The sequence below is a fragment of the Gigantopelta aegis genome, chromosome 13 (assembly GCF_016097555.1).
Source record: "Gigantopelta aegis isolate Gae_Host chromosome 13, Gae_host_genome, whole genome shotgun sequence".
In the NCBI taxonomy this organism is placed as follows: domain Eukaryota; kingdom Metazoa; phylum Mollusca; class Gastropoda; order Neomphalida; family Peltospiridae; genus Gigantopelta; species Gigantopelta aegis.
The window spans coordinates 5,941,259-5,960,241 of record NC_054711.1 but is presented as its reverse complement, the minus strand read 5'-3'; the positions used below and the strand labels follow the sequence as shown (position 1 = coordinate 5,960,241).

At 40.0% G+C, this 18,983-nt stretch overlaps 1 protein-coding gene across 2 annotated transcripts in view; it reads left to right on the top strand.

Annotated features, from left to right (window-relative positions):
* The window catches only part of LOC121387537 (carbohydrate sulfotransferase 11-like), a 42,635-nt gene extending 24,825 nt beyond the window's left edge, over nucleotides 1-17,810 (top strand). For both annotated transcript variants that reach the window (XM_041518689.1, XM_041518688.1), the window contains 2 exons: nucleotides 138-250; nucleotides 16,538-17,810. In XM_041518689.1, the coding sequence (XP_041374623.1) occupies nucleotides 142-250; nucleotides 16,538-17,655 (1,227 nt within the window). In that variant the 5' untranslated portion in view covers nucleotides 138-141 and the 3' untranslated portion in view covers nucleotides 17,656-17,810. The remainder of the gene's footprint in view (nucleotides 1-137; nucleotides 251-16,537) is intronic.
* The last annotated feature ends 1,173 nt before the right edge of the window (nucleotides 17,811-18,983 follow it).

Genomic DNA, 18,983 nt, shown 5'->3' with positions numbered 1-18,983 from the left:
ATTGCATTGCGAGATCGCAAAGTTTACTTAGTTAGCGAGTGTTTACTAAATTAGGCCTCAGTCAATTTGATGTAAATATGTGTAAAAATGGTTGAAATATAATCGGTGTTTGTTTTTTTGGTGTGTGTGTTTTTCAGAGCAATGCATGGCAGGCTTCAGTTTCTCGTACTGTGCGGCATCACCATCATGTCTGTCTTCACCAGCTACATCTACTACAACGGCCGTATCAACGCCCTTTGGTCTAAATACGGTACGCTTCAGTGATTTTCCAAAAAACTAATTGTAAAATGTATACTTGTTGCTGCAGTGTCTGTCGGAGTATCAACGTGGTAGGTGTAGCACGGGTTTTCGGTAGCCCAGCGGCGCGAAACATTCAATTTTTAAAACATTAGTATTATTATTTATTATTATTATTTTCTTTCTTTCTTTTTATCTATCTATCTATCTATCTATCTATCTATCTATCTATCTATCTGTATCTATCTGTATCTATCTATCTATCTATCTCTCTATATATAACACTCTTCAGTGTGCTACAAAACGTCCTGCACACAGTGCTACAACACGTCCTGCACACAGTGCGGTGTTTGAGGCTTTCTCTGCAGTGTGCTACAACACGTCCTGCACAGAGTGCGCTGTTTGAGGCTTTCTCTGCAGTGTGCTACAACACGTCCTGCACACAGTGCGGTGTTTGAGGCTTTCTCTGCAGTGTGCTACAACACGTCCTGCACACAGTGCGCTGTTTGAGGCTTTCTCTGCAGTGTGCTACAACACGTCCTGCACACAGTGCGGTGTTTGAGGCTTTCTCTGCAGTGTGCTACAACACGTCCTGCACACAGTGCTACAACACGTCCTGCACAGAGTGCGCTGTTTGAGGCTTTCTCTGCAGTGTGCTACAACACGTCCTGCACACAGTGCTACAACACGTCCTGCACACAGTGCGCTGTTTGAGGCTTTCTCTGCAGTGTGCTACAACACGTCCTGCACACAGTGCGGTGTTTGAGGCTTTCTCTGCAGTGTGCTACAACACGTCCTGCACACAGTGCGCTGTTTGAGGCTTTCTCTGCAGTGTGCTACAACACGTCCTGCACACAGTGCGGTGTTTGAGGCTTTCTCTGCAGTGTGCTACAACACGTCCTGCACACAGTGCTACTAAACGTCCTGCACACAGTGAGCTGTTTGAGGCTTTCTCTGCAGTGTGCTACAACACGTCCTGCACACAGTGCGCTGTTTGAAGCTTTCTCTGCAGTGTGCTACAACACGTCCTGCACACAATGCGTTGTTTGAAGCTTTCCCTGCAGTATGCTACAAAACATCCTGCCCATAGGGCGGTGTTTGGAGGTTTCCCTACAGTATGCTACAAAATATCCTGCACACAGGGCGGTGTTTCGAGCTTTCCCTTCAGTATGCTACAAAATATCCTGCACACAGTGCGCTGTTTGGAGCTTTCCCTTCAATATGCTACAAAATATCCTGCACACAGTGCGCTGTTTGGAGCTTTCCCTTCAGTATGCTACAAAATATCCTGCACACAGTGCGGTGTTTGAAGCTTTCCCTTCAGTATGCTACAAAACATACAGGGCGGTGTTTGAAGCTTTCCCTTCAGTATGCTACAAAACATCCTGCCCATAGGGCGGTGTTTGGAGGTTTCCCTACAGTATGCTACAAAATATCCTGCACACAGGGCGGTGTTTCGAGCTTTCCCTTCAGTATGCTACAAAATATCCTGCACACAGTGCGCTGTTTAGAGCTTTCCCTTCAGTATGCTACAAAATATCCTGCACACAGTGCGCTGTTTGGAGCTTTCCCTTCAGTATGCTACAAAATATCCTGCACATAGTGCGCTGTTTGATAACAAATATATGAAGTTATTTGATGCGAGGGGCGGTACGTAGCCCAGTGGTAAAGCGTTCGCTTGATGTGCGGTCGGTTTGAGATCGATCCCGGTCTGGCTAGTGCACCACGACTGGTATATCAAAGGCCGTGGTATGTGCTATCCTGTCTGTGGGATGGTGCATATAAAAGATCCCATGCTACTAATGGGGAAAATGCAGCGGATTTCTTCTCTGAGACTCTTATGTCCAAATACCAAATGTTTGACATAAATAGCCGATGGTTAATAAATCAATGTGCTCTAGTGGTGTCGTAAAACAAACAAAAAATGTTATGCCACTTGGACATTTGGTCTTCGCATTAAGCAGTTTTTCCCCCACATTGATTTAATCGGCACCCTAAATTGTATTCGATCTTGTGCATCTGAAGAAAGATTTATTTCTAAACAACATTTTGTTGAAATGCAAGAGAGGTACCGTGATTACATTCTTTTTTCACAGATGGATCACAGGATAGGAATTCTCTGGCTTCTGCCAGTTTTTCCATCAGACACAATAATTTCCATGAGATTACCCGATAGGTTTGCTGCATTGTAAGATGTTTCCGACTAATAAAATATTTCTACGATCAGTGTCTGTATATTCAATGTGTGTCTGGTCGTCTTAAAGGGACATTCCTGAGTTTGCTGCATTGTAAGATGTTTCTCTTAAAGGGACATTCCTGAGTTTGCTGCATTGTAAGATGTTTCCTACTAATAAAATATTTCTAAGATTAAACTTACATATTAAATATATTTTCTTGTTTAGAACATCAGTGTCTGTATATTCAATGTGTTTTTGGTCGTCTTAATATATGTAAGAAGCGCAAAACTGGATTTTGTCTTCAAATAATTTCGTACGTACGAAACAATAATATTTTAGGACATAAAATGAAATTTAACCTGATACAAATATTACAAGGATCAGAAACACGTTTAATACACAGCCACTAATATTTTATGCAAACAAATATATTTGATATGTAATTACAATCGTTAAAAAGTCTCTGTTAGTCGATAACATCTTAAAACTTGCTGCAAACTCAGGAATGTCCCTTTAATATTTGTAAGAAACCCAAACTGGATTTTGTCTTCAAATAATTTCGTACGTACGAAAAAATATACTTTAGGAAATAAAATGAAATTTAACCTAATACAAATATTAGAAGGATCAAAAACACGTTTACTATACAGACACTACTATTATATGCAGAAAAATATATTTGATATGTAAATACAATCGTTAAAAGGTCTGTTAGTCGATAACATTTTTAAAATTGCAGCAAACTTAAGGCAATATATATTTTCGACTTTGCAAGAGCATTGGAACGGTGCAGTTACGAACAAGCTTTATTCTGTCAAGCTAGTCCTAGAATAGTGGCAGTCCTCTTAAAGGCGTTACAGGAAGGATGAAGTAGTCTTCCGTGCCGTATCTTCCATACATATATATATTTATACATATTTGACGCATCCCACTGGCGGTGCAGGAAGGATGAGGTGGTCTTGTGCTCTGCACGCATAGGCCATACATATTTAACACATTCATTTATTTTAAAGAAGGACCCTCTCCTCCTCGGTGTGAATATTGTTAGTGTAATCACCTGAAGCCGACGAAAACAGATATATTTGGTAACAGAAATGTGGTACAATCGTTTAAATTCCATCCAGCATTAATTTTTAAAATACCACAAAAAAACCCACTTTGATTTGTATACAAAATTTTACAATATACTTACGTTGATGTTTGTATTGTATTATACTTTCCCCCAAAGCTTTTTACGCCGTGTTTTTACATAATTATAGAAATTATGTTTTTGATTTTCATAGAATTATAAGTACCTTTGTTTGACGCCCAGTAGCCGATGTGTATTTTGTGCTGGAGTGTTGTTAAATATTCATTCATGCATATGCCTGTCTGTCTGTCTATACCGTATAACCGGAAATTTTCGTGGTCTTAATTTTTCTTGGTTTGGGGTATAAAAACATTTCAAGGTTTTTTATTTTCGTCGTTTGCCAAATCTAAATTCAAAGTGATTTTATTTTCGAGTTTTAGCAAGTCTAGTTGCGAGAATACTTGCTATTGTTGATTAAAGTTTCACCTCGGCTGCCAGTTGTTCGATACGACCGACGTGTAAAGTTAAACAATAGAACAGTCACCTGTAGCCTAATAGGCGTCTTAGCTCAGAACAGGGGATATAATAAAACAGGTGGCGCGTCACTCGTCAAGAGTCCAACAAACTAGGACAATAGCTGTATTTTTTCATTGCTTTGTCATTCTTTGTTATATCACGATCATAAGGGACCGAAACCTTATCGGCTCTGTACAGGACGGTCTATAGTATACGCTGCAGTGAACGGTTACCAGTCGTTACCAGTTGACGTTTGTCTATATGTGTATTGAGATATGGGGTGGGGGGGGGGGGGGGGGGGGGGGGGGGCGGAGTCAATAATAATAAAGAAAATATATGTATATTGTGGATAATAGTATTAAAAATATATATAATGATGACGGCTCTGTACAGTACGTTTCTACACAGGGCGGTCTAGTATTTTATATACTTAGATATGGTGGAAAACACATTAACAGTAAAGGGTATAAATATATATTTTGTATCGTTCCTACACAGGGCGGTCTAGTATTTTATATACTTAGATATGGTGGAAAACACATTAACAGTAAAGGGAATAAATATATATTTTGTATATAAAGAAAATATATGTATATTTTGGATAATACTCGAAAAAAAAAGAATATATATTTAACATGTGCGTGTGCGAGTATTAAAAAATATATATAGTGATGACGGCTCTGTACAAGACGTTCCTACACAGCACGGTTCTGCACATGACGGTCTATAGTATACACTGCAGTGAATGGTTACCAGTTGACGTTTGTCTACACGTGTACTGAGATATGAGGGGGGAAGTCAGTAATAATAAAGAAAAAATATGTATATTGTGGATAATAATCAATAAAATATATATGAAAAGCCGGGATTGTTTTTATATATCGTCAACGTCCCTAACTGCGTTATGCTTCAAATTCCGTTCACTTTGTTTTCTCGTGCACGGTTCGCGCAATCAACATCCGATTTGTTGTCATCGGCATGTCGTTCATTTATAAGGTTTTTCTTCACAGTTCAGGAACATTTTTATAAACAATAAAGTTAAGAAAAGTAAGTATCTAAATACAAAACTTTACAAACCCCTAAAACCATTAATTTTACTAAGTCGTTTTTGTTTATTCCTTAAAATTACCGATATGGGGTCCACATGACCCGTAGAAATTGACTTAAAATGGAGAAAGATGAATTAACATTCGGTGCGTGTCACATGACCTCACGCGTTCCAGATCAACAAGGCCAAAGAATTTAATTTTTATGATTTTTAGGACCTCCGTTGTTAGAATTTGTTTTCAATTATTATATTCCTGCAAAAGGTATGCTACATTTTTGTGCCTCTATTGTAGTGAATAGTATTCATAATCCATTCATAACAGTTGTAAATAATTTTGAGTATATAAATTTTGTTAATTTAGAATCAATTCATTAAAAAAATTATATTTTACAAAATATGCGCAGGTATGGACATAATGCCTGTCAGTATTGACATCAAGTGTGAGCGATATGTGTTGATAAAACGCGGAAATTTTTCCTTTAAAACAATTGAATAAATTAAGTGTTCGGCAACTGTACCTAATTAAGAAACATATATTTGTTCATGTAGTTGTCTTAAAAATGGAAAATGATGAACTGCACATGCGCATTACGATACTTTTTGCAAACGCATGCGCCTGAACGCAGTTAGAAACGTCGCACTTTTTCCTGTTTACTGTAGGGTGTTTCACTTTTGTTTACTAGAATATATTTGTTTTACATCCAAATTGTTGATTATTTTACGTTAAATGTTTAAAATCTATTTTGTTACACGTATCGTAGCTAAAAAATGTAGAATAATATTTCCGTAAATATCGTATTCGTGTTTTTGTTGTTAGGTGAACGCAGTTTGGGACGTCGATGGTATAACGTGTGGGTGTGTAGTATTAAACAAAAAATATATATATAGTGATGACGGCTCTATACAGGACGTTCCTACACAGGGCGGTCTAGTATTTTATATACTTAGATATGGTGGAAAAGACATTAACAGTAAAGGTAATAAATATATATTTTGTATAATACTCAGTGCGTTCGTGTTGACACTGTATGAAAACTTTGCCGCATAAAAACTCAACTTTGCCACCCCAATTTTTTTTATGTACTTTTCCCAATTAGACAGACAATAAGAAAAACACATTCTGATATTTAAAATATTACTTTACTGTTAAAACAAACTGATACGTAATTTCAAGTCACTCAGTTGGTCGCTTATAACCTGAAGCCAGTCAGAGACAAACCAGGTTTCTGGGACCCTGTCGATCGTCGCGCCATCTGGAATAGAGTTATTTCCACCTGTTTCAGCTAAGACGCCTATTGGCCACTGTGATACCCGGTATGCTATTCGCCAGACAACTGATCACAGTCTTTGATTTTGTGTAAAGCCAATTACGACGTATGTGTGAACAAACCACTCAAGGACGCCCTAAAATCTGAGTTCACCACATGGTATTCAAAGCAGGTTTCCCTGGCTATGAAAGACGGTGAAGTTGTAACAGACATCAACACCGAAATGCGTACTTCGGCGATAAAACCAATTCATGCAAGGTGGATTATGAAAGCTATGGCAGAATTAAAAATACGCCAGGTAATGTTGAAATCTGCATTCATCCATCCCAGAATCACTGATGCAGTGCGGGCGGACATTGACAAAAACAATATACGAAATTTAAAAATATTTCATTATATTCTACAAACAGTGAGATTCACACAATAACGTTTTTAAAATTCTAATTTGTTGTCTTGACTATACTGTTCTCTTGTCATATCCGGTGGAATGCGCATGACAGAAAATAAAATGTTCCGGTAAATTGTCAGTGTGTTATGGTTTTCATAATAAATATTTTAGATAGAATTTGTTAATTTTTTCAAATATTTTCAAGGATTTATATTTTCGATGCTGACTACTTACCCTCGAAACCCACGAAAATAAAAATCCTCGAAAATGTCCGGTTATATGGTATATCTTTATCTATCTATCTATGTATCTGTATATACAGATACATAGATAGATAGATAAAGATATATAGACATGTATATGTCTATCTGTCTTTCTTTACCTATCTGTCTGTGTGTCTTTATCCCCCCCCCCCCCATACACTAATTCTAACTACTAACAACTAACGGTTAACCCATTAGTTTGGTTTTGATGAGAGAGGAAAGAAAAGGAATGTTTTGTTTAATGATACCTCAGTAATTTTAAACTACGGTTATTTAGGTCTAACATGGTTATTCTGACACATGGTGAGAGAAAAAGAGAGGAAGACCGACAGTGTTAGATGGAGACACAGAAAGACCGATAATGACAGAGGAGAGAGAGAGAGTGAGAAAGACACATATATCATAGACAGAGAAAGCGAGACAGAAAGAGGGATGAAAGAGACAGAGAGAGAGAGAGAGAAAGAGAGAGAGACGGAGACACAGAGCGACACACAGAGAGAGACACAGAGAGATAGAAAGAGAGAGGTTGGAATGATAGCGAGACAGACACATACACATATATATCACAGACAGAGGAAGAAAGACGGAAATAGGGATGACAGACAAAGAGAAAGAGACAGACACAGATAGAGGGAGACCCAGAGGGAAGACAGACATAACGACAGACAAAGACAGAGAAGAATGAAAGCGAGAGAAACTCACAAACATCACAGACAGAGGAAGAGAGACAGAAATAGGGATGAGATAGACAAAGATAGACAGAGAGAGACAGAGAGAAAGGCAGACACAGATAGAGGGATCCTTCGACAGACGGAAGACAGAAAGACAAAGACAGAGATGAATGATATCGAGAGACACACACATATATCACAGACAGAAAGAGGGAGACAGAAAGTGAGAAACAAAGAGACAGACAAAGAGACAGACACACAGCTATCATAGACAGAGAAAGAGAAAAACAGAAAGACAGAGGGAGGGAGGGATAGACAGATAGAGAGAGAGACAGACCGAAACCGATGCTTAACAACAGTAATGTGTGTTTCACATGAACCTCGCCATTATCAGAGCAGTATATATGACGACCTTTGATATACTAATTATGAGGCAATGGCTGGGACGGGAAACAAAACAGTAAAAAGTGTCTAAGAAATGGCTGTTTCTAGATCGAATATTTTTATTCTTGTATATCATAGTATTGTCATCAGTATATAACAGAAAAAAGGCCTAACACTAATTGTTAAGGTTCTGCTCCATTAAAGGGACATTCCTGAGTTTGTTGCAATTTTTAAGATGTTATCGACTAACAGAGACTTTTTAACGATTGTAATTAGATGCCAAATATATTTTTCTGCATAAAATATTAGTGGTTGTATATTAAACGTGTTTCTGGTCGTTCTAATATTTGTACTAGGTTAAATTTCATTTTATTTTCTAAAATACATTTTTTCGTACATTCATTCATTAAAAATTTTAACATGCTCCTATACCACGAAGGTTTCAAGCATGACACACACACACACACACACACACACACACACACACACCCGGGCTCGATCACTGGATGCCAGTAACCCAGTCCGGGGTGATACAATTATTTGGGACAATTTTGATATTACAGCCAATCAAAATGGGGGGACCTTAATATAATTAATTTTAATTGCGTCTTTCTCAAAAAAAATTTACCTATAAAATCATATAATAGACTTTTGGACGCCTTTTTAGAACGGGTTTTTCGAAAAGAGATAAACCATTTAGAGCACTCATTTAACCCTTAGTTTGTGTAGGTTTCTAGGAGGTTGGGCCTAGGTCACAGGAAAGTTACCTATTAAAAGGGAAGTTTAACAGACACACCGATCCTATCGGGAACTTCAGCGTGGCCGAAGCCTGGGGAGGGTCGTCCGGGGGCCGCGGTCTGGTGCACGGACTGTCAGGCGTTCTCCGGGGGTGGGCGGCCCCACACCTAAAACAAACCGGGTGCTCCCTTGTGGACCTACACTTGCGTTGGGCATGTCCCCATCTTTGGCACCTGGCGCATTTTATCGGTTTATTATGATAAAGGTGAAGAGAATGCTCCACCCCCTTGACTCGAATGCTCCCAGTCCCGGGGGGGGGGGGGGGGGCTGGCAAAAAGTATGTCTAAATAGCCATTATTCCATACAGTGATGTTACTTATGGGCAGATTGACATTGGCTGTTCTGACAGAGGGAAGCAGTGCACTGCCCTGAACTCCCCTCATGTCAGCTTTTACAATCCTACTAAGTGAGGATGGGGGGGGGTAACTCCACCTTGCTGAGCCGACCCTCCTCTATTAACAGTTTTATAAGGGTCCTTTTTTGTTGTAGGGACAGGGGGTGGACGGACTTGGGCCGTACCCCCACCCTCCCTCGTTGGTCTGATATTCTTATAAAAGTGGGGTACCTCTCCCACTCTCCCCTCCCGGGGGGTCGGGACATCCGAGCCCAAGGGGGGGGGGGGACTGATCCACCTCCATCTCCACTGAGTTTAGTTTAATAGGGAGGCTAGTGTTTACCTTAGTGGAAGCTAACTCCACCCGCCTTTTGGCCCTAATACGTTTGGCCGCGGGGGGTGAGGAAACCGTTTTTTTAAAAGAAAATCCCCCACGGTGGGGGATTCTGCGATATTTGATCCGGTAGAGTTTGCAAACCGGCGTTTCCTTTTATTGTGGGTGACCTCCTTGAACCCATCCACCCGTGGGCCCAAAGCTTGAAGCTCGGCTACCTCACCGTTCCAAATGGCATAGCCCTGAACGGCGCGGCGCGGTCCACTGTCGATAGCCCCCGGAGCAGTAGCAACTAAAATGCTACTCTCCGAATGGCCACCGGGAACCACCGAAGATCGCTTCGTGTCAATTCGGTCACTGTTGGGTCCAGGCTCGCCGGCACGGTGCGTACGTGCAGTTTCGCTGGTTCTTTCCGAAAAGGAATTGAAATCAGCTCTGCTGGTCGGAACGCGGACGCAATCGTAGCCCCGCACCGGTGGCTTTTTGACTGACTGAATCCCCGTTTCGATGCCTTTCAGACTGTCAACATTGACAGCGGCACCGGCCCGGGGACTAAACGATTTGTTTATGCGGCAGTGAATGGACTCAGCCAGGGCCAAGTTCTGGCTAGGGCCGGGTCCATACGCCTCGATATAACTATCACTAGTCAAGTTATTAGAAATGTTATTGTTATCTGTATTATCGGTCGGTGCGGCAGTACACTCCTTAAACACAACCGCCACCTCATCGATACAATCAGGGTGAGGCCTCAAACTCATGACCGACCCCAGATAGAAAAAGGGGGCATTACCACTAGCTTGTATGTAGGTTTGCCCATTTGACAGTCTAGAGTAAAAGAATACTGTCTTTTTGCATGTCCCTTATGGTTTGTTGCAGAAATTCGAGCCCGTAGGGGGTGGGGTCTAGGTCTCCAAACATAACCCTCCTCAGACCCGGGACACTTTGGATATCATTTATTTCTGAATTAGTAGATTTGTTTGTTAATTCTACTGGGTCCTGTGGGGATGGGTTGGGGGTCTCACTGAGAGTGTCGAAGGGGTTGCTGGTTGGAACGGCATAAACCAGTTTATCACTGTTATTAAACTTCTCACCTTGTATGATGTTAACTTCCACTCCCCGCCGAGCAGCCGGTACTTTTCTTTTCCGTGGCTTCTCGACCCACACCGGGGGTGGAGTTGGTGACCTGGGGGTAGAGGGCTGCTCGGCTGACAGCGTCGGTGAATCAGAGGTTGGGGCACTTACCTCGCCCTTATCGACAACAAAAACAGAGTTATCAAAATCTTTATTCTTTATTGATTCCTCCAACTTCTCTTCTGTTACCCCCGAGCCATTGGAAACGTAGCAAAATTCGGACCGGGTCGGACTGGGAGCAGACGAAAAAAACTCAGACGGCTCTGAGATCCTGCTCACCTCCAACTCACGGTCAAAAGAGAGCTCGTGGGCAAGATTAACACTATCGGTGTCCAAAAGCCCCTCTCCCCGGGCAGGCACCCCCCTCAGGTATCTTTCAACCGTGAAGGAGAGGCCACCGCCAGGGAGTGGGGTGTCGCGCCTGGCACGCTTAGACGGTGTTGACGATGCGGGTTCATATCGGCGGTTATTATTATTGGTATCTCCCAGGGAGTCCCACGTCATGCGGTCGGCCCTTGCCATGTGGGAGATATCAGGTAATTCCGACTCCCCCGACCTATCGAGGGAGGAGGCGCCGGTAGCATTAAGTTTATCTATAACAAGTTGAACCGCAATAGAGTTAAGGCTCCTGTCCAATTTATCAAGTATCTTGTCAACATCATTATGGTTTGCCATGGTTGGAACAGGAGAAACACGTGTCTGGCCTCGGATTGTATCTGGCAATACTCGCCAAGGTCAAGCACATGTAAACAAAGCGACAACGTAGCCCCGGTAGCTATTATCACGAATTATGGACGGTACAAAAAGGCACAACAGACTTACGCACTTGTATACAGTTAAGAAGTACTCCCGGTTGATAATAAAAGTTAATTAAGGTGTGTAAAAACTAATTAAATACCAATATGAATACTTTCTTCTTCACCTTGTTGACACACCGCCATTCACACCGACCCTCGTACATACGAAATTATTCGAAGATAAAATCCAGTTTCGGCTTCTTACAAATATTAAAGGGATATTGTCACAGACCACTGACCTATTTAATGGTCTAACAAAGTATTACCTGAGCAAAAATAATTTGATCTGTCCCTAAATGTACCTTATTCAACCATCTTTATAACCACCATACTCCATTTATTATTTTGTAAAAGTAATTGAATTATGGCAATGGTCCATAATTCATAAACTAAAATTGCCGAGAGGGTTGACATGGATTTCACTCGATCATGGTTCAGTTAAGGTGTCCTGAGGGTATACGACATGTTTCGTGTGAATTAGGAATGCCTTAAAACATGTTTTATTTTATAAAATAAATAATTTGTAATGTAAAACTGAAGACTGATTTAGTTTAGTTTTTTTAATAAATAAATAATTTGTAATGTAAAATTGAAGACTGATAACCCATCCCGTACGTATTGGTATGGTTCGCTGTACTGCGGCCACTAAAATAGACTCGCCCGAAATTTTTAGAATTTGTATGCTCCCAAATAACGTTATAAAAGGCGAAGTGTGATTGGTCAATATTTAAATTATTATTTACAGACGAAATGTTACTTGGACATTGGAGACTACGCAGTGTTGTTAGCAATCTGATTAAAATTAGTTCTACTGGTCTAAATAAGGCATTCGTAATTCACATGAAATATGTTGTATACCCTCAGGATAATTCGGAATGTTTTCAAATTATTTTCAAATCACTGGCATGATTCTGCAAGTAAGGTTTTGATTGGTGGACATGGGCTCCAACTGGTTGCTGTAGATCCACATGTAATAGTGGAGCTAATTTTAATTAGATTGAATAAAGCTGTATCCTAACCGGCCGCGAGCGATGCGAGCGATTGTTTTAGAAATCATTGATTTTAATCGCCGTATCCTAACCGCACGAGTACGGCGCCACGGATAAATGTGTCACGTCGCACGCGTCCAGTTAGGATTCGGCAACTGAAATCAATGCTTACTAAAGTAATCGCTCACATCGCTCGCGGCCGGTTAGGATACAGCTTAAGTAACGACACTACAAACGATGGTGTGTGTGGTTCCTCGATGAGAATGGTATGTGTTTGAGTTTGCTGTTTGAGTTTGCTGTCTGAGTTTGCTGTAACATGTTTGACACTAACAGAGCCTTTTTAACTTCTAAAAGTTCGCACTACCTCAAGTGAATCTCTCGTATGAACGTTATCACAGACGGGGCACTGCAGACCGCAGTTTTTGATACATCAGCCGTAGAACTCTGGAAGGAACGGATAAATAACTATGCAAACTCACTGTGAATGGATCCTGCAACTAATGGCATGCCAGGCGATAGTGCTGTCAAAGGGTTTCATTACCCAAATACCGAGAGGATGAGCAACTTAAAGTTCCCAGGTACTGAAAGGTTTAAATGAATGAATGAATGTTTAACGACACCCCAGCACGAAAAATACATCGGCTATTGGGTGTCAAACTATGGTAATGCAAACAAATAAAGTGATGATCAACATCAATATAAAAATTCAAAATTTAAACAAAAACAGTGTAAAGAACTGTGTAAAAATACAAATATCACAGATAGATACAGACTTTTTCTCAAAATTTCAATTGTATCTCGAAGAAAACAAGAGAATGTTACACCCCTGCACCACGGTGAGGTTACAGCACGCGCAGGGGATGAAAGGTTTAAAGGGACATCCCCAAGAATGCTGTATTGTAAGATGTTTCCGACTAATAAAATATTTCTGTGATTAACCTTACATATTAAATATATTTTCTTGTTTAGAATATCAGTGTCTGTATATTCAATGTGTTCCTGGTCGTTTTAATATTAGTCAGAAGCCCAAACTGGATTTTGTCTTCAAATAATTTCGTACGTACGTACGAAAAACAATATTTTAGGAAATAAAATGAAATTTAACCTAGTACAAATATTAGAGATATCCAAATAATTTCATTTCCTATTTATAAATTTGTAAACGTCGGTACGGGTGAACAACGCGATAAAGGAACCATCCTGTGTTATTGAGCTGAAATTTGTTTTCCAGACATTTTCCCTCAATTCCTCAAGATTGTGTGTATGGCTTTACGATGTACTATTACAGATCAAGACTTTCTGGACGATTTACACATTTTCCCTCAATTCCTCAAGATTGTGTGTATGGCTTTACGATGTACTATTACAGATCAAGACTTTCTGGACGATTTACACATTTTCCCTCAATTCCTCAAGATTGTGTGTATGGCTTTACGATGTACTATTACAGATCAAGACTTTCTGGACGATTTACACATTTTCCCTCAATTCCTCAAGATTGTGTGTATGGCTTTACGATGTACTATTACAGATCAAGACTTTCTGGACGATTTACACATTTTCCCTCAATTCCTCAAGATTGTGTGTATGGCTTTACGATGTACTATTACAGATCAAGACTTTCTGGACGATTTACACATTTTCCCTCAATTCCTCAAGATTGTGTGTATGACTTTACGATGTACTATTACAGATCAAGACTTTCTGGACGATTTACACATTTTCCCTCAATTCCTCAAGATTGTGTGTATGGCTTTACGATGTACTATTACAGATCAAGACTTTCTGGACGATTTACACATTTTCCCTCAATTCCTCAAGATTGTGTGTATGGCTTTACGATGTACTATTACAGATCAAGACTTTCTGGACGATTTACACATTTTCCCTCAATTCCTCAAGATTGTGTGTATGGCTTTACGATGTACTATTACAGATCAAGACTTTCTGGACGATTTACACATTTTCCCTCAATTCCTCAAGATTGTGTGTATGACTTTACGATGTACTATTACAGATCAAGACTTTCTGGACGATTTACACATTTTCCCTCAATTCCTCAAGATTGTGTGTATGACTTTACGATGTACTATTACAGATCAAGACTTTCTGGACGATTTACACATTTTCCCTCAATTCCTCAAGATTGTGTGTATGGCTTTACGATGTACTATTACAGATCAAGACTTTCTGGACGATTTACACATTTTCCCTCAATTCCTCAAGATTGTGTGTATGGCTTTACGATGTACTATTACAGATCAAGACTTTCTGGACGATTTACACATTTTCCCTCAATTCCTCAAGATTGTGTGTATGACTTTACGATGTACTATTACAGATCAAGACTTTCTGGACGATTTACACATTTTCCCTCAATTCCTCAAGATTGTGTGTATGGCTTTACGATGTACTATTACAGATCAAGACTTTCTGGACGATTTACACATTTTCCCTCAATTCCTCAAGATTGTGTGTATGGCTTTACGATGTACTATTACAGATCAAGACTTTCTGGACGATTTACACATTTTCCCTCAATTCCTCAAGATTGTGTGTATGGCTTTACGATGTACTATTACAGATCAAGACTTTCTGGACGATTTACACATTTTCCCTCAATTCCTCAAGATTGTGTGTATGACTTTACGATGTACTATTACAGATCAAGACTTTCTGGACGATTTACACATTTCCCCTCAATTCCTCAAGATTGTGTGTATGGCTTTACGATGTACTATTACAGATCAAGACTTTCTGGACGATTTACACATTTTCCCTCAATTCCTCAAGATTGTGTGTATGGCTTTACGATGTACTATTACAGATCAAGACTTTCTGGACGATTTACACATTTGTGAATGAGTTATGGCCTTTAAAAAAAAAGTTTTCCAAAATGTGTTTTGCTGAAATTTTGTATATATCTTTATCATGTTCTGTTACAGATCTACATTTATTTCAACTTATTTTCGTGCTTATATGCGGTTCAAACACGCTGTCCTGGGCACACACATACCTAACCTATCTGGACTGTCTATCCAGGACAGTGGGTTAGTTGCTAGTTGGTTAAATGTTAATGAGAGAGAAGAGGGTGTAGTGACCTTACACCTACCCATTGAGCCCTTAGGAACTCGCTCTGGGTTGGAGCCGGTACCGGGCTGCGAACCCTGTACCTACCAGCCTGTAGTCCGATGGCTTAACCACTGCGCCACCGAGGCCGGTTACAGATCTACGTTGCATTTCATGGCAATGTACCCTTTTTGACAGTTATGTTCCTTGAACTTGGGATATATGAAAGTTTGTTTTCCGGATTGTTTTTCCAATGCTTGAATATATTGTGATGAAATTTTGTATAGAGCTTTATCATGTATTGTTACAGATCAAGTTTTACTTTCATGGCGATTTGCATATTTTTCATTTTTCAATGTTATAGCCCTTGAACTTATGAGATACAGAAATTTGTTGGGCCTGGTAGGGGACATGTATTGCTTTAGCAGTACTCTCAGAATGTTTGCTGATATTAACTTAACTAGTGTTTACCTGCATAAAACTGGAGGATGGGAGCTGGAGAGGTTCGGTTGTAGAGCGCTCGTCTGATGTGCGATGGGTCGCGAGATCAATCGATCGGAGTGACATCAGGTGTTTGTTCACCTGTCTAACTCCGTGTTCTACGCCCGGTACAACAAAGAGCATTTACAAGATATCTTGCTGATTTTCGCTAGGAACAGCCTGTTTGGCGGTAGCGAGTATCGCTAGGAACAGCCTGTTTGGCGGTAGCGAGTATCGCTAGGAACAGCCTGTTTGGCGGTAGCGAGTATCCTCTCAATATTTCTATACTTGTCTTTCTGAGTCTCTTCTCTGTCTCCAACTCACTTTTGTATGATTTTCTCTCTCTGTGTTTCCCTCTATTTTCTTCTAGTTAAATATCCTCTCTCTCTCTCTCTCTCTCTCTCTCTCTCTCTCTCTCTCTCTCTCTCTCTCTCGCCCTTTCCTTTTCTCGCTCCTTCCCCATCCCTCCCAATCTTGACCAAATGACTGTTTGAAAATTTAAAATGTACTGAAGTTTCATTAAACAAATCGTCTTTTTCTTTTCATAAAACTGATATTTTGTTCACCTCTTGCCTATCTTTCAGATTCTACACACTCCAAGACACGAGTCCGTAACAGCTGCCACATAGACAGTGACGCCCTAATTGTGTATACTCAGCGACAAAAGAGACTACAGGACGTCTGCCTCACGAACCCTCCCGGCTCCCTAAGACAAATATACTCTCACACCGGCCACAAACTCTCCTACTGCGCGGTGCCAAAGGCGGGATGTACCTTCTGGATAAACGTCTTCCGCTTCCTGTACAACGAAACGGACGGGGTGAAGGTCAAACACCCGAATGAAATACCCAGGATGATAACTCACTACGGAAAAAAAAAAAGGTCCAAACCCTACAGCTTGCAACAAGCTCGAGCATTTCTGCCGAACACTTTACGTTTCCTGTTCTCCCGCGATCCATATTCTAGACTGTGGTCCGCGTACGTGGATAAATTTCTGCTCCCAGATTATTGGTGCACTGAAGGCCTGCGCATAATCGCTCGCAGATCGAAGAGCGCTTCCAGTTCCAGAAAGAAGAATTGTGGAAACGATATCACGTTTGAAGAGTTGCTCAATTACGTCAGTTTGAGCACGGTTAAGGATTTAGATCCCCACTGGTGTCCAGTGAGCTATATGTGCGATCCTTGCAACTTTAGACCGGATGTCATCGGTACCATGGAAACGTTCGCTAAAGACACTAATTTCGTTTTGTCTCAAGTCAATTTACAACATATTATGGATAACTACGATCCGAAAACGCACGTAGTGGACGAAATGGTCATGCTAACTGAATACAATTTTCAACTGTTGAAACGAACCAACTGTAAACATTGTATAAAAAGGGAAGATATTGCGCTGAGACTTTGGAAAGCTTTTCAAATAAATGGATACTTACCTCTAAAGACGGAGTTTCCTTCTGAAAAGTTGAAAGACATAGACGCGAGCACATTTATAGATGTGGCCAGGAAAACGTACAGAGAAAGGCCCAATTCTTCGGCGCAAATAAAAATTCAGAGAAAGCAGGCTTTGGTTGACGCTTACAAATCGGTACCTTCTCATATTATGCAGAAATTAAAGTCCATTTATGCAACGGATTTCCTGATGTTTAACTACGACCCAAACCCATCTTGGTTGAAGTTGAATACGTCAGAAACCCGATCCTGAAGACGCTATCCTTAAAGTGGCCGATCCTTATATTAAACACTACGGCATATTTTTCACTATTAGAGAAGTTTTTGATAACTGAAATCAGACATACAGTGAAAGTCCTTTAAACCAGACACCCTCGGGACAAACTAAAAAGTCCGGTTTTAAGAGGTATCCGGTTTAGATAGGTTCTCTTCCGTACAGATATTTAAAAAAGGGTGCTGCGAAAAACGTCTGGTTTTGAGGGAATTCTGGTTTACAGAGACAACTACTTGTCGCGGTTGGAGAGACAAGGACTGGGAGGTGGACAGCGAAAGAATTTGAAAGATAGCAGGTGATGCCAGATCGGGAAGAAATGAGATGGAAGTCAAAAGACAGAAAGGGAAGGGGGCAGTGGAATAAAAAAATAAAAAAAACTTAATTAATTAATTAATTAATTTAAAATAAAAACCCTAGGGTATGCGACTTTAAATGTGAAGTAAAAGTGAAATAGTGGACTGAGCTTACTTTGGCTAAATTTAGACATCCCTCGTTTTGCGGTTTGTAAAATTGATATTATTCAGCGTCATTGTCGTTGGCCTCTTTAAATGTTATTAACCTCGATTGTGAAGATATTACAATCATATTTATCGTTTCTAATCAATCACAGTTTTTGGATAATAAATAAACTGTCACATTTGCGTACGTGTTACACGAAAAGTATGCAACTCGTTTGGGAATTATTTTATACCCCTCGCTTTCAATCAAGAAATAAATTAATTAACAAACTCGTTTCATAAACTTCGTATGGCACCCACCGGGCATGCAATAACTGATAGTACTAATTTTGTAGATTCTTGTTTCAAATAATTATTGTGTTTTGTACAGTGAGTGTTTTTGTCAGACTAATTTTTGATTTAGTTAAAATTAATTTTTTGACGAGACCATAATAACGAAAGGTCGTATGAATATTATAACTTCAGCTCAATTTGTGTACATGCGTTGTTACTTTTTGTGAGAGTGGGTGGGGGTTTTTGTGGGTTTGTTTGGGGTTTTTTTTTGGGGGGGTGGTTTGGTTTTGGTTTGGATGGGTGTTTTGTCCTTTGGTTTTTATGGAGGCTGTATGCAAAGACTTTTGTTTAGTGTGTTGTTGTTGTTGTTGGGTGTCTTTCATCATCATTATTGTCATCATCATCATCATTAATATTATTTATCATCATCATCACCATTATTATTATTGTTATTGTTATTATTATTATTATTATTATTATTATTGCCTATTTGTCTGCCTTCCTGTGTGTTGTATTTAATTTATATATTTAATTTATGTCTGGGTTTGGCACCATTAATTTAAGGCGTCGCCACAC